The sequence below is a fragment of the Pongo pygmaeus genome, chromosome 21 (genome assembly GCF_028885625.2).
Source record: "Pongo pygmaeus isolate AG05252 chromosome 21, NHGRI_mPonPyg2-v2.0_pri, whole genome shotgun sequence".
In the NCBI taxonomy this organism is placed as follows: domain Eukaryota; kingdom Metazoa; phylum Chordata; class Mammalia; order Primates; family Hominidae; genus Pongo; species Pongo pygmaeus.
The window spans coordinates 13,528,702-13,554,956 of record NC_072394.2 but is presented as its reverse complement, the minus strand read 5'-3'; the positions used below and the strand labels follow the sequence as shown (position 1 = coordinate 13,554,956).

The 26,255-nt window shown below is 45.9% G+C and overlaps 1 protein-coding gene and 1 long non-coding RNA gene across 2 annotated transcripts; one reads left to right on the top strand and one right to left on the bottom strand.

Moving 5' to 3' along the window:
* Positions 1-823: 823 nt before the first annotated feature.
* Positions 824-21,822, top strand: LOC129022059 (uncharacterized). The gene is made up of 3 exons (XR_008496207.1): positions 824-1,008; positions 5,713-5,795; positions 21,058-21,822. It is a non-coding gene; the product is annotated as an uncharacterized LOC129022059 (long non-coding RNA).
* On the bottom strand, positions 16,782-17,402 carry SCP2D1 (SCP2 sterol binding domain containing 1). The gene has a single exon (XM_054468181.2). The coding sequence runs from the start codon at positions 17,356-17,358 to the stop codon at positions 16,888-16,890; it is 471 nt and encodes a 156-aa protein (XP_054324156.1). The 5' UTR covers positions 17,359-17,402; the 3' UTR covers positions 16,782-16,887.
* Positions 21,823-26,255: the final 4,433 nt, after the last annotated feature.

The window sequence follows — 26,255 nt, the reverse complement described above, 5'->3', positions numbered from 1 at the left end:
AATTTTTACCTAATTAAATGTAAAGCCCTTTCAAATAAGTTGAAAATAAAATTCTAAAGAAAGCAGGATGCCATAGTTTTCCATTGCAATGTTAGTTCTTCCTCAGTGAGACATAAAATAAAGGTGCATTTAGGATTAGGTTGAGTTAAAGGTCCCAAATCTAATCTCCTGCTTCAATCTCAGTGCCCAATAAAACGAGCCAGCGACAGGCAGAAAGCGGAGCCCCACTGAGTTTGTAGTCAAAGTCCCCACCTTGCTTTGGGGCACGTTCCTCTTCCTCCCCTCTTCAATGAAAAACCGCTTCCCTCAGACATCAAGTGCTACTGCATTCCTGGCCCAGATCAGTTATCAGGAAGTCTTGTTCTTTTCTTCTCTTTCGGGACAAGTGACATAGAAGGCTCACTTTGGAGAACATGCCTTCTGGGTGGAGGGGGTGTTGTATTTCCTCTTTTTCTTTTTGAGACGGAGTCTCGCTCTGTGGCCCAGGCTGGAGTGCGGTGGCGCGATCTCGGCTCACTGCAAGCTCCGCCTCCTGGGTTCACGCCATTCTCCTGCCTCAGCCTCCGGAGTAGCTGGGACTACAGGCGCCCGTCACCACGCCCGGCTAATTTTTTGTGTTTTTAGTAGAGACAGGGTTTCACCGTGTTAGCCAGGATGATCTTGATCTCCTGACCTCGTGATCCGCCCGCCTCAGCCTCCCAAAATGCTGGGATTACAGGCGTGAGCCACGGCGCCCGGCCGGGGTGTTGTATTTTAACAGTGGGAAAGGAAGGGCCCTCCTGAGGTGAGATTTCAGGCACTGGCCATTGGAACAGACAAGGGAGAGGGTTCTCACCCCCCACTCCTTGAAGTCTGGCCATTTGGGTGGGAGAGGCTGGAGCAGCCAGTGAGGACACTCAGCATAGTGTGGGCAACCAGACAGGATGGATTTGAATTTATAAAGAACCTGCCTTCCTTCCTTCATGTTCCAAGCAAATGTTCCAGGTATTTAAGCCACATGCTGGGGAGGTAAGTTAGATAAGTTTCATTCTGGAGAGATAGGTAGATGGGACACAAATCTGGAAACTACCCATCAACAGTAGAACAGATAAATAAATTGTGGTATGTTCATAAAATAACATATGATACAACTAAGAGGATGAATGAGCCAAAAGATGTGCAACAAATGCGTGAGTGTTACAGAGACAGTGTGGAACCGAGGAATCCAGACACAAAATCAGAGTGCATGATTTTGTTTATGGGAACAGCAAAAACTGGGGAAACTAAACAATGTTATTTTTAAGTCAGAATTGTGGTTTCCCTGGGTTGGGGGACTAAGTAGGGACAAGAAAGAGGAGAAGGGACATCTGGGGTGCTGGAAGGGATTCTGTTTCTGGATCTGGAAGTTGGTTTATGAAAATACGGGTGCCTGTAGTTTATGAAACTTCATCAAGATGAACACAGGATGCGTGCACCTTCTGCGTTTATGGGTGTTATTTGTCAAGTGTGTTAAAAGGAAGATCCTTCCTGTGGATCGTATGGGGCAAAAAAAGGAAGATCCTTCCCTTCAGGTTGCAGAGATGGGGAAGAAACCCAAACAGGCTGGCTACAGGATCTGAGGGAGGAGACTACATTAATTTTTTAGCTTCCACTTTTATCAGCCTGCTCAAAGCAATGCCCCAAACAAATTATATATTCTATGTCCCTGCAACTTCATGAAATAGGGATCTGCACACAAAAAAAGTGTTCCCCTGAGAGCTCCAGGAAATGGGTTTCGCACACATCAATCAAGACTGCAAAAGGGGCTAGGCACGGTGGCTCATGCCTGTAATCCCAGCACTTTGGGAGGCCAAAGCAGGCGGATCACTGAGGCCAGGAGCTCGAGACTAGCCTGGCCAACATGGCGAAACCCGTCTCTACTAAAAATACAAAAATTAGCCAGGTGTGGTGGTGGGTGCCTGTAATTCCAACTCGGGAGGCTGAGGCAGGAGAATTGCTTGAACCTGGGAGGCGGAGGTGGCAGTGAGCCAAGATCACGCCATTGCACTCCAGGCTGGGCAACAGGGCAAAAAAAAAAAAAAAAAATCTCCACTTCCTTATTAAAGGAAGATTTGAAAGCATTCACACACACACACACACACACAAACACACACACACACACAAACACACACACACACACAAACAGCCTCTAACGGCCATAATTTGTAGCCTAGGCTGAACCACAGCACTGTTTCAGTCATCCCATCTGCCCATTTTTTGGCCTCCGAGCTCTACCCAGCCAGAATTCACCCTATGAGCCCCATTGAGCAGTAAGCAGTTATTTACTCCATCAATATTGACTGAGCACCTGCCACCATCCAGGCCCTGTGCTAGGTGTTTAATCTGGCAGCAATCATAGGAGGCAGGGAACACGATCCCCATTTTTACAGATGAAAAAGCTGAGATTCAGGGACATCAGAGCACTTATCCAAGGTTACAACCAGGTGGCAAGTGGGGGAGCTACAATTCACCCCATGCACCATTCCTTGCTAGAAACTGTAGCCTTGATTTTCCAGTTATCTAATACTGCATAATGAGCCACCCCAAAACAGTGGCATAAAACCGGAACGATGATTTGCTCATGGATCTGGGGGTTAACTGGGCTCCACTGGGCAGTTCTTGCTCAGGGACTCCCATGTGTTTGCAGAGACATGCAGTGTCTGCGGCCCTCTCCAGAGATTCCTCGCTGGGAATCCAGGCATCCCCGAGCATCTCTGTCTGGTCTCCCCACATGGGGACCTTGGGGTGTCAGAACTTCTCACGAGGGGCAGAAGTCTGCAAGAAACCAGCAGAAGCCTAGAAAGTCATGCAGTATCACCTCTGCCACATTGTGTTCATCGAGGCAGCCACAATGGCCCACCCCAGCTCAGAGGGAGGGGACCTGGATCCCACCTCTTGATGGGAGGAGTAACAAAGAATTTGCAAATGTTTAAAACCACCACAACTGATAAGTTTGTCAGAGTGGGTATTGACCACGATGACTGTCTTCACATTTCCACTCTCTTCCTTCACTTCTGATGTGCATTTTAATGCTGTACTTCCTGCTTCTGAGTTTGGCCATGTCTCTTGCTCTGGCCTGTGGGATGTTAGCCCAATGATGTGTTTCCCCTCTGCCATCACCATGGGGAAAATGTGCCCGGACCATGCCACAGGTCTAAAGGGGAGTGTCTCAGTTCATTTTCTGTTGCTTATAACAGAATATCTGAAACAGGGTAATTTATAAGAAGTGAAATGTATGTCTTACAGTTCTGGAGGCTGGGAAGTCCAAGGTTCAGGGGTCACATCTGGTGAAATCCTTCTTGCCAGTGGGGACTCTCTGAAGAGTCTTGAGACTGTGCAGGACATTACGTGGCGAGGGAACTGAGCACGCTAGCTCGGGCCTCTCTTCCTCTGCTTATAAAGCCACCAGTTCCACTTCTACAAAAACCCATCAATTCATTAATTCTTAACCCATGAATGAGTTAATCTATTTGTAAAGAGAAGAGCCTTCATGACCCAATCACCTCTTAAAGGCCCCACCTCTCAATACTGCCACATTGGGGATTGAGTATCCAACACATGAAATTTGAGGGACACATTCAAACCATAGCACGGAGGGAAAGGAGATAAGAGACTGGAGGGGCAGGGCCCAGCCAGCCTGAATTAGCAGATCCTCAGTCAGACCGCAGGTCCATGAGTATAATTCAGTGCTGTGCCTTAGCACAACTTATTGCAGAGTTTTGAGATAGCTTGTGACTCAGTGTTGTTGTGGCTCTAAGTAATTTGGACACTGCCACTCAAAAAAGACATTGGAATCTAACTTCAGAGAAAATATTGGGAGATATGAGAAAACTTATAACTAATCATATGTCACAGAGTTGTTCAAGATGAAGAAAATATAAACAGGAGACAATTTAAGATACCGGCCAAGCTGGTCAGTGACATCTCAGAAAGTTTTTCAAGGTTCTGTGCCTATGCACCCCACCAAATGGACTTCTCCAAAGAGACTCCCACCAAAGCCATAACCAAGTCCTGCCCAGAGCTGTCTGCCTTGAACAACTCATTAATTCAGCTCATTATGATGCTTGATTGACAGGGCATGTTTGATGTGCATGTGTGTGCAAGTGTGTGTTGAGCTTTATGTGTTATGTGGGTGTGAAAATGGGAGAGCATCTCTGAATGATTCTTTGTAATAAAGAAAAATGGAAATTCATTGTACACTGGTCAGTCATCTTGAACTCCAATACTAGCTATTTCTTTAAAATAAAAAAGGAAAGAAATTTTATTTTCTCTTTACTAAATAAATTTTCCTTGGAAAAATTATTGCCTCTACATTCTTGGTTCATTTATGCCACCCCATTTCTTATGGGGCCTCCCCTTACCACGACCCCAGTTTTATCCCCAACAGACAATGGGAAGTAACTCAATCAATGAGAAGAGGCTGGAATCAGAGACAGAGAGCTTTCAAGCTTGAAGGAATGTGAGAGTACACCTAATCCAACCCACCTGATTCCCTGAGAGGCGGGGGCTTGAACCAAGAAAGGGCAAGTAGCCTCCTGGTGACCACACAGCAAGGCTAAGAACCAGCTTGAAGTAGAGTTCAGGCCTCTTTCAAGAGCTTCCCTGGAAAACTGGTGAAGCCAACCAAAGCACAGTAACCATGGTTTTGCGTCATTCAGTTTTTCTTCTCTGGATTTGAGTTCATTCATCTCTAAAACGCATGCCCTGGATTAAATGAGTTTCAAAGCCCTGTCTAGCTCTTTGATTTTTTTTTTTTTTTTTTTTTTTTTTTTAGTAATTTAAAGAGGAGGTCAGGAACACTAGATCTCTCTCAACAAGACACCTGGAACCAAGCAGACCCATTTCCAAACCTCAGCTCCACCATGACCTTGTGCTGTTATGCAAGTCACTTAACTTCTCTTCCCCTAAGTGACCCAGTAGGTAGAGAAAGTACCTACTGTGGCCACACACAATTCAAAGGCACTGAGGGATTTTTTTTCCAACATAATTTGCTATATGGCAGTTTTATTTATTAGAGAGATACTTTCCTGAAGACCTCATGTAAATCCCAGCTCACTGAAGTCCAGACCAACCTTTCCATAGTAACAACACAAAGCGTGATGGGTCTCCCTTTTACCAGCTGAGAGCGGCCCCATCTTGGACAAGTTTCAACAAAGCTCACAAACCAGTCTATCTTAAGGCCCTTGAAATTCTGAGATTCCCAACTCTCTTTAATCTCTTGGTATTCTATTTCATATTTGGGTTGTAAAGTGAGACTTTATTTTTATTTTAAACTATTTCAGAATCATATAATTCAAATTTACATAAAAATAACCACAATTATGTACAATAATGTTTCAAAATACACATCAAACTAGTCATTGTGAAGAAACGCCCAGAACTTGGTTAATCTATCTTGCACTTGATTTATGGTTTAGCATAGTTTTATTTTTTAGATTTTTAATTACATGGTTTGGAAGTAGGGGGAAGCACCACCACCTTTCTAAGGCCAAAACCTCAGCAGGTTTTCATCCTCCCAGTGGAAATGGAGCTAATTTCAGAAGTAGTGGTGACAAGAAATAAGATGATACTTGTTAAGCCCTGAATGCAATGCCAGGAACATAGACAAATGTGCCCAAAACACCACCTTTTATTGTTATCGCTGAGCTAACTTTCCTTTTCTTCATTAGCTTTTAAATACTGATCTGTTTTTAGGATTATAAATATCCAAGGGAAACAGAGACCATCTGGAGTTATCCCTACATTGTGGAGGGGTCCCACAAGAGCCCATTGGAGAGGTAAGGATGGCATTGTGGATCTGGGCACCATGTTCTCTCATCTTCCAAACCACTTCCCATGGCGCCACACCACCAGCCCACCCAAGCACACCATCCCCTGTCCACATATGTGTGGCCTTGGGATAACCTTAGACTTGGAATAAAAGGCGGCGCCACTGGGAAATGCAAGTGGTGGCTTTCCTTCTTCCCTCGGCCATTTCTCCCTTTGAGTCTGTTTAAGGACCTATTAGGCTGTGGCTTAGACAGACACTGAGATGAAGCCCTCAATTTCATGGAGCTGGGTTTGGGTTTAGGTCCTTGTTCACTGTCCCTTCATTGATGTCATAGAGCCACCTCCATCTTCATGGTCATCATCAGGGCTTGGAGGAGTCTGGGGTTACAATTTTCAAGATGGGGAGAAAACCTAAATCTTTCTGGCAACTCCAGCCTTAAGGGTGCCATTGCCCACCCCAACTTTCTTTTCCAGAATAAAATAAGGCCAGCATGGAGTCCACACCATAGCAGGTGGTTCCAGGTCTCAGATCATCTAAGGATGACTACCAGAGTTCTGGCTTCAGTCTACAAAGCTGGGCCCCAGGCTCCAACCTTCTGCCACTGACCCCCATTCTCCATCTTCACTGGTCTTGTTCTGTTCCTGGAACTCACCGTGCTCTGTGAGCCACAGGGCATTTGCACATGATGTTTCTTCTGCCTGGAACAGCCTCATCTCTGCCCTATCTCAGGGACCTCTCACTCATTCCTCTGATCTTGTTCCTCAGGAAGTCTGTCCTAAGCCCCTACCAAGTCTATGAAGAGCCCCTCAGCTTTCCCTCCTGAGCCCTCACTGTGTGTGTAGCAAGGCACCACACTGGGAGTTCCCTGAGGATCGGAGGTGTATTACTCCATTCTCACGCTGCTAGAAAGAACTGCCTGAGACTGAGTAATTTAAAAAGGAAAGAGGTTTAATTGACTCACAGTTTCACAGGGCTGGCAAGGCCTCAGGAAACAAAACAATGGCAGAAGGGACAGTAAACATGTCCATCTTCACATGGCAGCACGAAGGAGAAGAATGAGAGCCGAGTGAAGGAGGAAGCCCCTTACAAAACCATCAGATCTCATGAGAACTTACTCACTATCATGAGAACAGCATGGGCGAACCCACCCTCACGATTCAGTTACCTCTCACGAGGTCCCTCCCACCACACGTGGGGATTATGGGAACTACAATTCAAGATGAGATTTGGGTGGGGACACAGGCAAACCATATCAGGAGGTGTCCATTTTGCTCAGCCTTGCATCCTGTATTCTCAGCACAGGGCCGAGAAGGTATATTAGGTAGTAGTTGCTTGGTAATTATCACAGAATGAATGAATAAAGAAATGCTTATGGGCTCAAAACATCAATGGGTTTTCCCTTTTCCTCATGCAAAGAGCAGAATTCCAAAAAAAGAGGATGGCCAAAACAAGGGTACTGTCCCTGGACTGCCTTCTCAACTCCATACTTCTCAAGCTCCCCGGAAGCCCTTCTGAATCCCACCCCTAACCGCACTCTGGAGGCACCCCTGTAAAGGCCTGATGTTTTTATGGCATCTCAAGGCTTCAGAGGAGACCCCACACCAGGCCCTGCCCACAGTAGGCTCCAGTCCTGCTTTGCAGGCCTCGGGGGGCTCCAGTGAGAAACTTGCCCAGCTGAAAAGCTATGGAGCCCCTTTGCCTAAAAACTATGCTTAGTACTTGGGGACGGGATCAGTCATCCACAAGCCTCAGCATCATGCAATATGCCCAGGTAACAAATCTGCACATCTGAATCTAAAATAAAAGTTGATTTTTTTTTTTCCAAAAAAGAAAAAACTCGCTTCAGCTTTGCTCTTTTCTTTATTGATGAGGAGTAAGAGAAAGCACAGACTCCACTCCCTGCCAGTTGAGATCCCCACCAATACTAGCAGTTCTCCAGGAACAAGCATGAAACCCTCCAGAAAAACCCACCATTACCCCACTTCATCTCCTCAGGCTACAAAACAACAGCAAAGGCGCTTTGAGACAGAGCACTTTCTGATTAGTCCTTTAAGAAAAAACCTTTCCTCAGCAGGAAATGACGCTCCAGAGACTGCTGGACAGAAATATAGAAAGAGCTATAATCCAACTGCCCCGGAGTGAGCCATGCAGTCCCTCAACACAGCATGTTCCTCAGTTCCTCAGGCCCCCCCAGTCTCTGTGGCCACTCCAGGACCCCCCACCAAGAGCCTGCGGGAACACCTCCCAGGGCCCCTTTCCAGCCCACTCCAGGGCTGCCTGCAGATCTCATCCTGCGCTTTGGGAGCCTTCAGCTGTTTCCAAGAGTTAACTAAACATCAATTTAATTACATTGCTGGGCTATATAAATATTATGCTCTACAAAATGGTACCAAGCAGATATTTTTAGGAGGTCACAGATGTTTCTTGTGATTAGCCTAGTTACAGGTCTGGAAGAATCTTTTTTCCTTCAAAGAAAAGTCAATGAGGATTCTCAGCTGTTATCTGCAGGTAGTTCCCAACATGGTTAAGCGCTGCGCATGTTAATGGCACACCTGGGAGACTTCCTTTTTGTCTCCTCTGCCCTGTGGCTGTCAGTTTCCCTCTGAAACCCAGCAAGTGGGGCCCAAAGTCTAGGATCATGGAGGAGGTCAGAGGCCAGTGAACCAGACACCAAATCCCAGCAAGGCCTGTTCCTCTACCTCTGGACTTGCCCTGCCTCTCCATTCATGCCACAAACATTTATAAAGCACCAGCTGTGTGCAAAACACCACACTGTAGCTGCCACTGCAAACTGGGATAAGACACTAACTAATATTAAGTGGCAAAATGAGACTTCTGTTCCCATTGATATACAAGAGGGCTCACAGCAACGCTATTTAAAATCACCCTAAACTGGAAACAATCAAATACAATGGAAAACCACTCAGCAATAAAACAAACAAGCAGTAACTGTGCACAACAGTGTGGATGGATCTCAGACACAGAATTCTGAATGGAAGGCACCAGACACAGCAGAGTGTGCACTGCATGGTCCCATTTATATAAAGCACAAAAGTAGGCAAAACTAAAGTCTATGGCATTAGAGTCAAAATAGTGGTTATCCTGGAGGCAATAGTAACTAGAAGGGGGTGTGAGTGAGGATTCCTGGGGTGCCAGTCATGCCCTATTTCTTGAGCCAGATGTTGTGTTGGTTACACGGGTGTATTCCCTTTGGGGAAGTTTGTTAGCTGCACACTTAGAATGTGTAGACTTCTTCATATGTATGTTATTCTTCAATTTTAAAAATGCATTAAAAAATAAGTAAATAGGCCGGGTGCGGTGGCTCACGCCTATAATCCCAGCACTTTGGGAGCCAAGGCGGGTAGATCACCTGAAGTCAGGAGTTCGGGACCACCCTGGCCAACATGGCAAAACCCAGTCTCTACTAAAAATACAAAAATTATCTGGGTGTGGTGGTGCACACCTGTAGTCCTTTAGAAGGCTGAGGCAGGAGAATCGCTTGAACCCTGGAGGCAGAGGTGGCAGTGAGTCGAGATTGTGCCACTGCACTCCAGCCTGGGTGACAGAGCAAGACTCTATCTCAAAATAAAATAAAAATAAATAAAACAATAAAGTAAATAAAAGCAACTTGCCCAATGAGGCAAGATCCAGCCCCAGGCAGTCTGCTTCCAGAGTTCGAGTTCTAACTGCCTTGTCCTGGTGCCCCTTCAAATGCAAGCGCTGCTGGAGATCGCCAGGACTCAGCACTTGCTCTGATCCTTCTCTGGACCTCATCATCAGAGTCTGCTGCACCTGACTTCCAACTGCTGGAGGGCTTTCTCTCAAATGCCCAGACCCAGGGAATCAAAAACCCCTGTCCCAGGAGCAGCCCTGTATTAGTCAGGGTTCTCTTAGAGGGACAGAACTAATAGGATATGTATATATATATACATATCCTATTAGTTTACTAAGTATCCTAGGAGTTTACTAAGTATTAACTTACATGATTACAAGGTCCCACAATAGGCTGTCTGCAAGCTGCAAAGCAAGGATAGCCAGTCCCAGTCCCAAAACTGAAGAACCTGGAGTCTGATGTTCGAGGGCAGGAAGCATCCAACACGGGAGAAAGATGTAGCCTGGGAGGCTAGGCCTGTCCCTCCTTTTCACGTTTTTCTGTCTGCTTTATATTCGCTGGAAGCTGATTAGATTATTCTCACCAGATGAAGAGTGGATCTGCCTTCCCCAGCCCACTGACTCAAATGTTAATCTCTTTTAGCAACACCCACACAGACACACCCAGGATTAATACTTTGTATCCCTCAATCCAATCAAGTTGACGCTCAGTATTTATCATCACAAGCCCTCAACCAAAGACTGATGGGGATTAGTTCAAAAATTCTGCAACTCCCTCTTTCCTTGGGCTGGACAATGCTGAGGGGTGTTCTATCCTGTCTCCCTGAACTGCTCTGTGGGGTTGAGCCCCTCAACAATGACCTGCTCAATAATATGCCCTGTATCACCTTCCTTCCTTCCCTGTCCCACTGCCCCACTCCCGAGGGGATATTTCCTGGAATCACCACACAAATCCACAGCTGGCAGTTGCATCTTTGCCCCAGGGCCTGCCACTAGAGTGTGAAGTTCAAGAAGCCCCTTCTCAGAGAGGCCTTCCCTGGCCACCCAGGCCCCCGAAGCCACATTCCCTTCCTTTCTCAAGTGTCTTCTCTGGTTATTTGTTTGCTGTCTATTGCTTGTCTCCCCACAACCCACCCACAACCCCCATCTGGAAATACAAGCTCCAGGAGAAAAGAAACCTCAGCTTGCTTGCCACCAACTCCTCAAACCAGGAGTGATTTCCAGAATGTTTCATAACCATATGGCAAAGGAAAAAAAACCCATCAGAACGGGTTACTGAAAACCAGAATGGTGTTTGACCAATCGGAACCAATTCTGGCCTCATATATCCCAGCTTACTATCAGCCCTGCCAAAAGTAATTAACTCCTAAGACATCACGAGTGCTCAAAAAATATTTTTTAGGCAAATAGATTAATTGCTCAGTCAGTGAGTGAACAGAAGAAACTGGCAAGTTACAGCTAAAAATCCAAGATCTTCCCTAACTTAAAACCTCCAGAATAAAAACCTTGCCCTCTTTGGTGGTGCTGTCCTGGAACTTGTGCTAAAACACATGTGAACAGATCCACCCATAGGAGCTGAGACAGTCCTACTTCCCTGTTTCTTGTTTGGAGAATGGAAAAAATTACCTGCAAAATCGTGAGGTCCCTAAGAGTTGCCCTAGGATCCAGAATCTCAGTCTGGTCTCCATGCAGCCAGGCGCACCTCACTGAGACTCCCACAGGGGCCGTGAGCCATTTGCTCCATCCTTCCTAGGGCACAGTGCACATCTAACCCTGTTCAGAGACAAAAGAGGTGGGATCTCTGGGGGCAAACTGGGAATGTCCCAGATAAGCCAGGGCATTTGTGTGGCCCACATAGGACCACACCCATACAAAGGCAGAACACAGAGCTGGAAAAAGGAGAGGTATACAAATTGTGGGAGAGAAAGACAACAGCTCAATCAGGGCAGTTTCCTGGAGGATGACCTTGAGAACATGCATGGAATGTAGATGGTGGAGGCAGGGGAGTTGGTAGGATTATGGCCTCCAAGAAGATCCTACACCTCAGTCTTCAGGACTGTGGCTAGGATGAGATATCACACCCATGAATACATTATTTGTCTTAGTGTGGGCTCTATCACAAAGTATCATAGACAGGCAGCTTAAACAACAGACTTTTATTTCTTATCATTGGAAGCTGGTAAGTCCAAGATCAGGGTGCCAGTCTGGTGAAGGCCCTCTTCCTGGTGTACAGATGTTCACCTACTTGCTACATCCTCATTGGCAGAGAGAATAAGAAAGAGAGAGGGGGGAATGGAGAGAGAGAGAGAGAGAGAAACAGAAAGAAAGAAAGAAAGAAAGAAAGAAAGAAAGAAAGAAAGAAAGAAGAAAGAAAGAAAGAAAGAAAGAAAGAAAGAAAGAAAGAAAGGAAAGAAAGAAAGAAAGAGAAAAGAAAAGAAAGAAAGAGAGAGAGAAAGAGAAAAAGAAAGAAAAGAAAGAAAGAAATAAAGGAGAGAGAGAGAAAGAGAGAAAGAAAAGAAAGAAAGAAAGAAAAGAAAGAAAGAAAGAAAGAAAAAGAGAAAGAAAGAAAAAGAGAGAGAGAACGAGCGCTCTGGTCTCTTCCTCTTATAAAAACACTGATATGGTTTGGTTCTGTGTTCTCACCAAATCTCATGTCAAACTGGAATCCCCAGTGTTGGAGGTGGGGCCAGGTGGGAGGTGATTGTGTCATGGGAGTGGCTCCTTCACAAATGGCTTAGCGCCATCCCCTTGGTGCTGTTGTTTTGATGGAGCTCTCACAAGATCTGGTTGTTTTAAAGTGTGTAGAACCTCCCCTGCCCAATCCTTGCTCCTTCTTTGGCCATGTGAAGTGCTACTCCCCCTTTACCTTCTGCCATGATTGTAGTTTCCTGAGACCTCCTCAGAAGCCGAGCAGATGGCAGCATCATGCTTCCTATACAGCCTGAAGAACCATGAGCCAATTAAACCTCTTTCTTTATAAATTACCCAGCCTCAGGTTTTTCATATAGCAATGTGACAACAGACTAATACAGACACTAATCTTATCATGGGGGAACCACTCTTGTGACCTCATCTAACCCAAATTACTTCCCAAAGGCACCACCTCCAAATACCATCACATTGGGGTTCAAGGTTTTGACATATGAATCTGGGGTGACACATTCACTTCACAGCATTACTTCTCATGGCAGAAGGAATTTTGCAGACATAATTAAGGTTACTAATAAATTCACGTTAAGATAGGGAGCTTACTATGAATTATGAGTGGCCCAGTATAATCACATGAGTCCTTTCATGAAGAGGCAGAAGATAAAGACAGAAGAATTCAGAGAGATTCAAAGCCTGAGAAGGGCTCGACACACCGTTGCTGGCTTTGCAGACGGAGGAGCCATGTGGCCAGCCTCAAGTTGCTGAGAGCATTCCCAGCTGATAGGAAACAGTCCTATCACCACAAGAAGGTGAATTCTGCCACAACCTGAATGTGCTTGGAGAAGATTCTCCCCTCAAGCCCCCAGAGAAGAGCCCAGAGTGGCCAACACCTTAAGGTCAGCCATGGGAGCTGAGACGACAGCCCAGCCTGCCTGGACTTCTGGCTTCCAGAAGCTATGAGTTAATGAATGGGTGTTGTTTTAAGCCACTTAATGTGTGGTAATCTGACACTGACAGGCAAAGAGTAAGACCATGTATGGTAGGGAGCCACGGTCGTGAGCACAAATATCCACAGGGGCCCTGCAAGGCTGGCCCAGCCCAAGGAAACTGCAGCCACCAACACTCAGCCTCGGAGCCAGGGAGGCCGAGCGGGGAGGAGTGGGGCCTGGGTCTGTCTGGAGAGCCCATCCGCTCCACACCCGCAGCTGTTGCCTGGCAGGATACAGGCTCAGTGTATCCAAATGACCCAATTTTTAAAGAGAATACAGAAATCCAATTTTTTATATACAATGTCCTAATTCAAACTTTACTAACACTATGTTGGCCCACCTTGTATAGACCAAACAAAACACAGATGTGTGTTTTGAGCCACTTGTGACCTTCTAGGGCACCAGCCGAGTGTAGAAGAAAAAGCAGGAAAGTCCCTAGAGGCAGTGGGGAGCCAGCCTAAGTGCCTGCCCTTCCTCTTACCCAGCGGAGAAAGGGACTCACATGCACGGGAAGCCCACTTCCAGCCAGGGGCTCTGTTGGGCCGCCTGAATGAGGGCTCCCCAGCAATCCACTGTCACGAGGGCTCCTGGTCCCGTTTGCAGATGAGGAAGCTTGGGCAAGAGGCGGTTCAGTACCTACCTGTGGTCAGGCAGGTGTAAAATGGTGATGCTGGGCTCAAAATTCCGCTTCTGGTTCCAGAATCTGAGTCCTTCCAGCAGCTTCACGTGGTATCCAGCATCGAACGTTTTCTTGAGATTGAGAGGGGTTTGCGGTCACGTTTCTGAGGCCTGGGCTTCCCACTCCTCACTTGTTGACCACCTTTCTCTCCCTACTTCAGGTTCCGGACCCTCCATCTCTCCAGCCCCTGCCCCATGGCTGCCCTTCCTCAAAGCCCCTTCCTCACCCCTTGCATCCCAGCCTCTCCGATTCCATTCTTGCTGCTTGCTTGTAGCTCAGGCTCTCACTTTCCCAGTTCCAAATTCTTGAGAAAGGAATCGAGTTAGCTCAGGTCATTTTTTTTGTCCCAAGTCAGAATAGGTCATAGGTCAGATGCCAGCCCAGGCATGAGCCTGCATAACCCCTCTGCCCACTCTCCTGTCTCTAAGCAAGCCCCATTTCAGGGCCAAATGATTAACACATGGTATGAGCAGGACTCCCAGGTAGTAGGGGCTTAGGTGAGCCATTTCCCTTAAAAAGGAATGTGGCACAGCTGGGCACAATGGCTCACACCTGTAATCCCAGCACTTTGGGAGGCTGAGGTGGGCAGATCAGCTGAGGTCAGGAGTTCAAGACCAGCCTGGTCAACATGGTGAAACCCTGTCTCTACTAAAAATACAAAAATTAGCTAGGCATGGTGGCAGGGGCCTGGAAGCTGAGGCAGGAGAATTGCTTGAACCTGGGAGGCGGAGGTTACAGCAAGCGGATATCGTTCCATTGCACTCCAGCCTGGGGGACAAGAGTGAGGCTTCGTCACAAAAAGAAAAAAGAAAAAAGGAATGTGGCACAATGGCACCCCAAACACCTGCCAGCCCCATGCCTGACACTGAAACATGGTTGAATGGGAGTGGCCTGGGCCGGTGGAGCTGAGTGCTCACAACAGAGCTCAGAATCCATTGGAAGCCTCTGAGACATTCACAGGCTGGGGGCACTGACAGGGACAAGATGCAGATCACCCCTATAATGACGCACATGAGAGAAGAAGCCAGGATGTGCACTAAGTCCGTGCCCATCCCCTTAGCAATGTCTAACTGTGGAGTAGAGCACTCTCAGGACAAATGGTCTCTTCCTTTCCCACAGACAGGATGATATTTTGAAAGCAACAAGTTCTCACTCTGCCTTTCTCTAATATGAAATGGAGGAAGTCCTCTGCAGAGCCATCCAAATAGTCAGGAGCTGAACACTAGACCAAGATGAGGTGAGAGGGCTCATCTCTCTGAGAGAAGGGGAGAATTGCTGATCCTTCCTCTTCAGGAACACAGCCACACAAAAGCCTTATTTCTAAGGGAGGGTGGCAGGTTCTTAAAAACAACCTGATTAGCTTATATGACACATAATAAACTGCATGTGTTTATATTGCAGTGCACAAGGTGATGCTTTGACTTGGGAAAACATCACCACAATTAAGATAATGAATATACCCACTACCCCCAAGTGTCCTCATGACATTTGTCATAATCCCCCCATCCTTCCTCATTTTTCTATGCTCCTGTCTCTTGGCAACCACTGCCTTTTTTTTTTCTGTCACTACGTTTACGTTTTCTAGTATTTAATATAAATCGAATCATATAGTATGTGCTCAGTCTTCTCTGGCTTCTTTCACTCAGCATAATTATTTTGCCATTTATCCACATTGTTGTTTGCGTGTATGCCAATCATTTCTTCCTTTTCATGGCTAGGTAATATTCCATGGTATGACACCGCACAATTTGTCCACCCATTCACCTGTTGATGAACATGTGGCTTGTTTCCAGTTTAGGACTACTCCCAACACAGCTGCCATGAACATTCACAGGCATGCGAGTGTTTCTTTTATGCTTGTACATATGCTTTCTTTTCTCTTAACAAAATACCCAAGAACAGAATGGTGGGATTATTTGGTAGGCGTGTATTTGAGCATGGCAGTTGTGATGAAACTTCCACCCAGGTTTCAGAGTGTCCACACTGTGTAGGTGTTTGAGCATGGCAGTTGTGATGAAACTTTCCTCTAGGTTTCAGAGTGTCCACACTGTGTATATTTAGCCCACAAGTTAAAGGTACACACAAACCACATGTGAACCAAGAACACACACACCCTCATCCACAAGGAGTTTGCATCAGCTGCATCAGACTTCATCCTATCCTCCCAGACAACATGTGAAGGGAGCTTCCGGAAGGGAAATCTCCCAGGCTGCCCTCTGATTTTGTAAAATGTTCAATGCACAAGCTCCTGACAGCATGGATACTTTATAAATGGCTCACAGAGGGCTGTGGGGTCTGTCTCTGGGAGATCCTTTAATTAATGGCACCATCTCATTGGCCTAGAATAGAATAGTTACAGTCAATACTGAGAGCTTTGGCATGAAGTGAAGCAGAGCTGGAATTCTCTAAGGGTGATGCCATCAGCATCCCCTGGGAACTTGTTAGAAATGTGCATTCTCTCCAGCCCAGATTTCCTGAGTAGAAGCTCTGAGATGGAGCCCAGCAATCCAGACTTTAACCAACCTTTCCGGTGATTCTGATGCATGCTCCAGTTAAGAACCACTGGCCTAGAACACCTCCCAAGCCCTTCAAGTTTCTTGGAATTGAAACCATCAGAAATTATAATACACCAACAGCACCACCCCCTCTATTGCCTGGGTTCCACCCACTGACCTGTGGCCCAATTCCCTTAGCACCCCACAGTCTTATAGTAAAGTTTCCTCATGGAATCAAGTTACCATGCAGAATGCACACCTGCGCAATGATGGTTATCGCTTCTTTCCCCAAAACATCAAACTTTTTTAGAAAAGGAAAAATGTCTCAAGAACACAATCATTGGGGTATTTAATTCCAATGATCATAATCACCCATTTCTTTACACGTGGCTCTTACCCTGGCATAAATGGAGCATAAAGGGCATAAATTGAGCTAAAAAAAAGAAAAGAAAAGAAAAGAAAAAGACAAAGATTCTAATTGATGCACTACAACACTTTTTACTGCTTCAGAACCCTCCCTGAAAATTTACCCATCAGCAGGAAAATCAATTAAACTGGAATAGGAAGAATTTGAGTAAAAATATTGAATACTTTTTACTTTAATCTTCAGATTAAGCATGATTTCCACTCGACATTATCATCGAAGAGAAGTTCTTCCTTGGTATTTTTGCATGCTTAAAATTTAGCCCAGTCTTTGAAAACCCTTTCCAGCTTCTGGCTAAGCAGAACCTTGCCACTCACTTTGAACTTGCCGGCAAGGAAAGCCTTCTGCGGGTTCATTTTGCCCAAAACCAGCTCCATAAAGACGGACTCTGGGATTGTAAAGACAGTGTCTGCTGGGAGCCTGGCAGGTCCCGGATACATGTCCCCAGAACCATTCTTCAGATCAATGGTCCACCGCAAAATGGTTTTCCCATCTTTGGTGATGTCCAGCTGAAAGACGGCATTGACTTTCTTGACCAGTTGAGCTCCCACTTCCCTGATGTGAAGCCTAATGTCCTCAAACACTGGGAAGCTCTCAAATTCTGACAGCTCTAGAGGATGCGGCATGGCAGGTTCTGGAACTGAACCCAGAATCTCGAACTGGCCCGCCGGAGGTCCATCCTCTCCTTTGATCTTGGGTTGATGGTCACTTCTCTTCCACATCTTCCTGTGCTAGTCCCCTGGACCTTGCCATCTGGTCTGTGAGCAGCTGTGACCAGATTAATACCCACAGGTCAGATTGTGACATCAAAGGTAAGGCCAAGTGGGGACTGAAGCTGGTGTGTGTGCTACAGTCTTATTGGCCAAACAAATGCTAACGTGTGACCTCAGATAAGGGTTCAGACAGGCCATTGTGAGGCAGATCCACACACACACACCCCTCCCAAACCAATCAGGGATGTTGGTCCTGCAAGCCCAAAAGGTCTGCAGGCTGCAATGGGGATAAGGGAAACTGGCCCCAAAAGCTTCTTTAGTGACATGAGCTCTGTCTTTCCAATGCAGACATCTCCTCAGTGAAACCCTACGTGAGACAGAAGTTATTCTTATTCCTCTAAAACTGGGTAATACTTAAGTCCCATTAAGTGGGTAATACTTAAGGTAGTACTACAGATCCTGGCGCTGAATTTGGCTTTATCTGGCTGCTGGTAGAAAGGGAAATGCTTTTAGGCCAGAGTAATTGATTGGAGAAGGAATCAGTCCAGGGGCCTGCATCAGAAACTTTCCGGAAGCACAGTGAGACACACACAGAGAGATTAAATGTCCCTAAGATCAGCAGATGCTGCCAGTCTCCTCTGATAATTACACATAATAGCATAGCCCTTACTCTGGGCCAAGGTGCAGAGTTCTAAGTACTACACATGTATTAACACATTTAACTCTCATTACAACCCTCTATGATAGGAACTTTTTTTTTTTTTGAGACAAGGTCTTGCTCTGTCACCCAGGCTGGAGTACAGTGGCGTGATCTCTGCTCACTGCAGCCTCCGCCTCCTGGGCTCATTTGATCCTCCCACCCCAGTCTCCCAAGTAGCTGGGAATACAGGCGTGCGCCACCACACCTGGCTAATTTTTGTATTTTTTGTAGAAACGGGGTTTCACCATGTTGCCCAGGTTGGTCTCAAACTCCTGGGCTAAAGTGATCCACCTACCTCGGCCTCCCAGATAGGTACTCTTTTTATCCCCATTTTACAAATAAGGAAATTGAGGGGAGAAATGAAGTAACTTGCCCAATATCACACAGTTAGTAAGTAGTGTAGCCAGATTTGAAGAGAGGCAGAATGACTCCAAAGTCCACCTGTTTATTTCTTTACCTTTTATTCTGAAATAATTTCAGCCTTATAAAAAGTTTGCAAAAATAGTACCTGTTTAACCTGCTCCCAGCTTTCCCCAAAACTAACATCTTATGTAACCACAGTACAGTGATCTAATCTGAGAAATTCACATTGGTTCATGACTTCTAACTAATCTACAGACCATATGAGACCATATCCATTTGGTCTCAGGTCTCCCTAGTGCCTTGCAGTCTGGGGCAGCTCTTCGGTCTTTGTCTATCATTACTTTGACACTTGAATACTGGCCAGTTATTCCCAAAAATGTCCCTCCTTTGAGTACTGCCTGATACTTTCTCCTGGTTAGGTGGAGGTTATGCATTTGGGACAAGGATACCACAGAGGTGACCTGTGCTCTTCCCACTGCGCCATAGCAGGCATCCATGATGTTATCTCCCATTTCTGCCGATGTTGTCCTTGATCACTTGGTTAAAGTGGCTCCTTCAGGCTCCTGCACTACAGAGTTACTGTTTTTCCCTCTGTGATTAGTATCTTTGGGGGAGGTGCCTTGAGACCTTGCAAACGCCCTGTTTTGCATCATTCTCTGGCCCACTCTTGTTGCATCCATCCATGGCCCATCCCTGCAGCAATCAGTGTGACGTAGGCCCAGCAGTCATTTTCTATGCTTCTTACTCCCTTGAGATTTAATAACTGGAATTCTGCTCTAAGGAAAAGTGCCCTCTTCTCTCCCATTTCTTTATTTGTTCAATCATTTATTTATCTCAGCATGGATTTGTGGGTATTTGTTTATTCTGTGGGTCATAATCTACTATTATCATTGTTTATTTCCTTGCTAAATTGTCCCAGATTTGGCCATAGGGAGCTTCATCAAGTTGGAGCCTGTGTCCTTTCCTACATCAAACTGCTCTTATGTGTAAGCAAAGCTCTGTTATATGGAGTTGCTGGAAACTTCGTTCTTTCTGGGAATGATGCAGAAGAATGAAAAAGGCTTCAAAGTACATTTGCAAAGATGGATGAGCTGCTGTTATCAACGTTGAACAGCTAAACAAAGCCCAGTGTCTTCCAAAACCATGTTCTTGCCATGAGGTCACCAGGTATGGACAACATCAGCACAGAGATTTTAAAATGAGGAGGGCAGGAATTCCCCAGCAAGTTCACTATAAGCAGCCAACAAAGAACTGAGCCCCACCACTGCCCGTATCTCATTTTCCTCAAGGACAGCGTTGTCCCATCTAAATTATTCAGGCAGGTCCCCAATGGGGCTGTCATTCTCCTGCCACAGTGTGTCCAAGGGGAACGCAGTTCCACAGCTCATACATAAGAAATCCAAAACATGCCAGGACTCAAGGGAGCACTTCCCCAATGACATTGTTTAGAATTGTCCTCCAATAGAAATAATAAAAGTAGAGACAATGTCTAGTCAGTTTTGTTATTTAAATTCTCAACAGACACCGCTGCCTTGTTACCTGCACCATGGCAGGCTGCTTCTCATACCTTGACTGCCACCCCATTGGCATCTGGAAAACACGCACCCTGCAACTGGACACAATCTTCCTCAGCCCTGTTGAGATTCTTTCCCCTTCGGTTGCCATTCAGACCCAAAAATCTGGTCCCGGCAGATTTGTAGCTTTTTGTTTCTGAATTCTTCAAATGCTTTAAAGGAATGTGAGAGGCAGGGAGATCTGTTCCCTAAGAAATACAATTAAATTAAAATTTAAAAATAAAAAATTGCAAAACCATTTTATTAAACAGGATGCTTTTAGCTTCAAGTAACAACCACTACCATAAAAACTGATAATGGTTCAATTCAGTGGTCCCAAAATGGGGTCCCCAGGCCAGTGGCATCAACTCCACCTAGGGATTCATTAGAAATGCAATGCACATTCTCAGGCCCCATGCCAGATCTGCTGAATCAAAAACACTGGGGATGGGACCCTGCTGTATTAATCAGGGTTCTCCAAAGAAAAAGAACCAATATGATATATATAGACAGAGAGATGAAAGGAGTTATTATAGGAACTGGGTCACATGGTTTCGAAGGTCAAGAAGTCCCACATGCAAACAAGGGACACAGCCAGGGGGTGTAATTCATTCCAGGTCCAAAGGCCTGGACTGGGGGGCGGCGGGGGTTGGTGTAAGTCCTGGACCAGGACCCCAGATGTCCAAAGGCAGGAGAAGATCCACATCTCAGGCCTGGCAGAGAGGCTGAGTTCCACCTTCCCCTGACTTTTTGTCCCATTAAGACCCTCAATAGATGGGATGATGCCTCCCACATTGGGGAGGGCCATCTGCCTTACTCAGTCCACCAATTCAAATGCTGTCCCCTCCTTCTAGAAATGCTTCCATGGACATTCTCTGAAATAATGTTTTACCTCTGGTCTGGGGATCCCATGGCCCAGTCAAGTTGACACATAAAGTGAACCATCATGCCAGCAACTGGGGTTATAACAGGCCATCCAAGCTCTGAAAATTGGGTTTTTCCACCATGGCTCGGAGAGAGGTCAGCCAAGACCTCTGTGCTGTGTCCACTCTTGCATTCTACCGTCCTCAATGTGTTGCCTTTTGTCCCCAGCTTGTCACTTCATGGCTGCTGAGCTGCCATGGCTCCTTCCATCACATCCTCACAAGACAGCAGCCCAAGCCAAAGGGACCAAAAAGGCCTCTCCTTGGACTTATTGCTTACCAGAAAGAAAAGGTCCCAAGGCCTCCACTGGTCTCATTGGCAAGGACTGAATCACATGTCCGTCAAGATTCACACCCCTGAGCAGGGCTCCCCGTCCCTTGGACAGAATTGGAGTTGGGGCAACAGGAAAGAAAAGGGTGTTACACAGCAACAAGTGCCCACCACAGGTACCCACAGCTTCTTCCATTGCTCCTTGGAAGGCAACAAGGGGAAACCCCATCATTTTAGAGAGCTTTGTTATCATTACATTTCAATAACAAAAGGTCATTTCCCTTTTTTGCCAACCTCCTCATTGGGAACAAAATGTGGCTGGGGGCTTTCTTTCTGAAGTTTACAAATCCGTCTCCCACCTGCCAACCCAGCACCTGGGCAGGTGTATTCACTCACAGGTGTCAGGCTGGCAGATGGGTCAAACAGAATGGGGGAATGGGATTAAGAAGTGTCACCCACCCCCATCCCCTGAATGGGAACAAATCTATGTCACCGAGTTTACCCTTGCTCTGAGGGCCTCAGACAAGGTGCCTGCACCTGGTTATCAGATGCAGTGAGAGGAGAAGGAAAGGACTTTCACCTTTTACTTAATGTATTCTGCTTTGTTTGTAATGAGTGTGCACTCTTGCCATGGTTTTTTAATTGAATACAATTTTTCCAACATCTTATTCTTAAAATTTTTAGGCATATTTTGCAAAGTTGAAAGACTTCTACAGTGAACACTCAAATATTCACCAATATTCTATCATTGCATTATATTACACTTGTTGGAAGCTCTCCATCTTATTTTTATCTTATTTTTATGTTTCAAAGTAAATTACAAGTATCAGTAGCCCCCAAACACTTGAGCATGCAAAGCATTTACTACAGTTCAATATTTCTTTAGTTTTTAATGTAAAATTTACACACAAAGAAATGCACAAATCTTAAGTGTACATTTGCTGAGAGCTGACCAATGCACACACCTGAATATAACACATTTTAGTACTAAGGAGCTGAACGCCACATGGCCCACAGCCCCCAGTTGCCTTGAGCATGGAGCCGTCTACAGTGTGTGCAGAAGCATGAACAAGCAGGAGCTGGGGTTTCTTCTTCACTCGTCAGGTGGAAGGCTGCTTCCTGGCAGCATGGGGCTGTCACCATGAGTCCCCCGGAGGAAGGTCTGAAAGTGTCTCTACCAAAGACCCAAAGACCAGAGGCATAAACCAGGATTTCCACATTGAGAAGACATCATAGCTTCTGAGCCTCGACACAGATGGGAACTCAACTTTTATGAACACCTCTGAAGGCTAAAATCTTTGTTCTGTGGGCCATCTGGTTTCCAGTAGGACCATCACCCACTTCCCTGGCCCCTGCTGAGTCCAGTCACATTTTTAACAATGCTGAGCCCTGGCCTGGGTCCCAGAAATACTCACAGGATTGATGGTTCAATTGAGGGTTGGTAAGTACCAATCCTGCCCAACATAATGAGCTGGAGCCTGCATGGGATACAGAGAAGGGCAGATATATGATCCCTGCTCCCAGAAACTCAGAACATGAGCAAGAGAGATGCATACAAGTTTAAAAATCCAACTATGAGAAGAGATTGATAATAACTGCTTAGGGAAGAAGACAATGAGGTAGCATGTCAGGATCCCCATTCTGCGCACCCAACAGGCAGCAGCCTCTTGTCTGAAACTTACATCATTTCCTGGAATCTTGTTTGTCTGCCCCCAGACAGAGAACCTGAGATATGAATTCAAAGTAGCTTATTTGTGAGATGAAGTTGGGGGAATGGAGAAGTGAGATGGAGAAGGGAAACCAGCCAGTAGAGGGTGTGTACTCAAGAGGTTACCCTGGGCTTTGGGAGGCCAAGGCGGGCAGATCACGAGGTCAGGAGATCGAGACCATCCTGGCTAACACGGTGAAACTCCGTCTCTACTAAAAATACAAAAAAAAAAAATTAGCTGGGCACGATGGTGGGTGCCTGTAGTCCCAGCTACTCGGGAGGCTGAGGCAGGAGAATGGCGTAAACCTGGGAGGCGGAGGTTGCAGTGAGCTGAGATTGCACCACTGCACTTCAGCCTGGGCAACAGAGCAAGACTCCGTCTCAAAAAAAAAAAAAAAAAAAGAAGTTACCCTGGGCCACTGGAGTTTAATCCTGCAGGAAAACTCTAGGAAACTCATGTAAGACAAGTTAACCCCACTCCCATGAGGGACAGGGAAGCTGGGACTTACCCACCCACTCCATCAGCCACTGCTCCCAAGACATTAATTCCAGCATGCATAGATGGGAACAAGGCAGGTGTCAATGGCCAGAGAAAGCGCTGGGGCAAGTGCAGCCAGCTGGGAGCCAGGCTGTAGGCACCACTGTGTTGGGGACAGGGTATGGGTGGGGCATCACTAATGCCTGCCGTACCCAGGGATCACCAAAATCTGCTTTGGGATGGCATTTCTCTGGCCCCATTATGTCAGAAAATAAATGGACTCAAACAGCATATAGCAGGAAGACATAAAAGACTACACGCCGTTTGCTTCCATTTATATGAAGTTCTAGAAGCAGCAAACTAATCTATAATGACAGAAGGCAGAAGGTAGATTCATGGTTGCCTGGGACTGAGGGTTGGGGGACTTTCAGGGACTTTCTAGAATAACAGGAATGTCCTGTAGCTTGACTGCAGTGGTTACACAGGGTACACACTTGTTAACCCACCTCCCAACTGTACACTTGAGACTTGTGCATTTTACTGTGTATAAAATTAAAAATTTAAATTCTAAAATTTTAAAAACAGCTCAAATAAATAAGTAAACTGGGTAACTATCTAGTCCTTTCAAGCTTTGGGAAAGGACTTCTGGACTGAGCCTCCACTTGGGAGGCTCTCCAAAGTAGTTTTCCAAAGTACCATTTTGTATTCCCACAAGAAAATGCATGAGGAGTCTAGTTGCTGTGTGTCAGGGACTGAATATTTGTGTCCTCCCAAAACTCAAATATTAAATCCTAATCCCCAACATCATGGTATTAGGAGGTGGGGACTTTGGGAGGCAATTAAATTGGGTAGGCTATGATAGGATTAAGATGGGATAAGAAAAGAGGAGGCCAGGCACAGTGCTTCACACCTATAATACCAGCATATTGGGAAGCCAAGGTGGAGGATCACTTGTGTCCAGGAGTTTGAGACCAGCCTGGGCAACATAGTGGAACTTCATCTCTACAAAATAAAAAAGAGAGAGAGAGAGAAGAAGAAGAAAAAAGAAGGAGGAGGAGGAGGAAGAAGAACAGAGAAGAGAGAAGAAGAGGAAGAGAGCCCCCCTGCCCATCCCGAACATGCTCTAAGCAAGAAGATGGCCATCTACCAGCCAGGAAGCAGGCCTTCAGGAGACACTGAATGTGTGGGCACAGTGATCTTGGACTTCCTGGCCTCCAGAATTGTGAGAAATAAATTTCAGTCATCTAAGCCATCTAGTCTATAATATTTTATTACAGCAGCTCAGCCTAAGACACTCTACACACTTGTCAGCGCTTGGTTGTTTGGTTGGTTGTTCCACCATTCATCTTCGTCTGTTTTGTGTTGCTATGAAGGAATATCTGAGGCTGGGTAATTTATGGAAAAAAAGAGGTTTATTTGGCTTATGGTTCTGCAGACTGTACAAGAAGCATCTGCTTCTGGTGAGGGCCTCAGGCCCCTTCCATTCATGGCAGAAGGCAAAGGGGAACCAGTGTGTACAGAGATCACATGGTTGCAGCAAGGCGGGGGAAGGTGCCAGCCTGTTTGTAACAACCAGCTTTCTCGGGAATTAACAGAGCAATAACTCACTCGCCTCATCCCCGAAAAGGGAAGGCATTAATCTCTTTATGAGGTTATCCTCTCTTCATGAAGATCCATCCCCATGACTCAGCCCCCTCTCATTGGGCCCCACCTCTAACACTGGATATCAGATTTCAACATGAGATGTGGAGGAAACACACATTCCAACTACAGCATCATTCTATATGTATGCATATATGTATGCAGCCCACATATCTTTGAGTTCTAAGACAGTGACAGCAGCAACAGGAAAGCTGTTCAGAGGCAGTGGTGAACAATTTTTTTATATTTGATATGGCTTCAGGAAATGGCATGTATTACTGTGGGTGAGGCTCTTATCTAAGTAGAATTTCACCTCTTACTCTGTTGATGCAAAGACTGTGATAGGTCAAATTACGGGTCTTAATCCATCACACCTGTAGTAGGATTATTCATCCATAACCTTTCCATGACTTCACTGCAAGTGGAGCAAAATTCCCCACCCTTGTGAAGGTGGCTGTTTCTGTGGGGTTTGCTTTGGCCAGTGGGATGTTATCGGACATGATGTGAGCAGAGGCTTGAAATGTCCTTGCGCAGTGGGGCTTTCATGATTGTGCTCTGCCATGGCCATGACAAGATCATGCCCTAGGGAGCTGCTGGTCCAGGAAGGATGAGACACGTGTGGAGCTGACCTAAATCAGTCAAGCAGGAAATTACCATGTAGACCCATGAGAATAAATTCTGCTCATTTTAATCCTCTGAGCTTTTAAGTGGTTTGTTACTCAGCATTACTGTGGCCCTAACTGACTGTGTTAACGTCCAAAAAAAGGAATAGCTGGGCTTGCAAACCAGTCCTTATGGGCAAAGTCTTCAGTACTTAAACAGACAAATCTTACTGAAGTTACAGCCTGCAGTCTTTCCACACAGCAAACAAACAGACACATTCAGTGCTAGGGCTTGGCTGAGATGATGAGATAATGTTCCCTACCTGAGTCAGGCTCCACACACTCAGTTGCTTTTGTCTACACACTTGCTACTTAAAATGTTTGTGGACCAGCATCAGTGGCATCCCTGGGAGCTCGTTAGAAATATGGAATCTCAGACCCCACCCAGACCTGCTTAATTGGTGTCCACATTTTAACAAGATGCCCAATGATTCCTCTGCTCATTAAAATGTGGGATATGCTGAACTACAACACGAAGATAGAGAGATTGACAGAGATAGATGATAGATATACATATAGATAGTTACAGATGATATCGATATAGATAAATATGATCACTCACATACCTGTTGCATTCTCGCTGGTTTGAAAATAAAAACTATCTCAT

Bases quoted from the DNA above. Each gene is read 5' to 3' on its own strand.
- SCP2D1 (XM_054468181.2), bottom strand. From the start codon at position 17,358: ATGTGGAAGAGAAGTGACCATCAACCCAAGATCAAAGGAGAGGATGGA.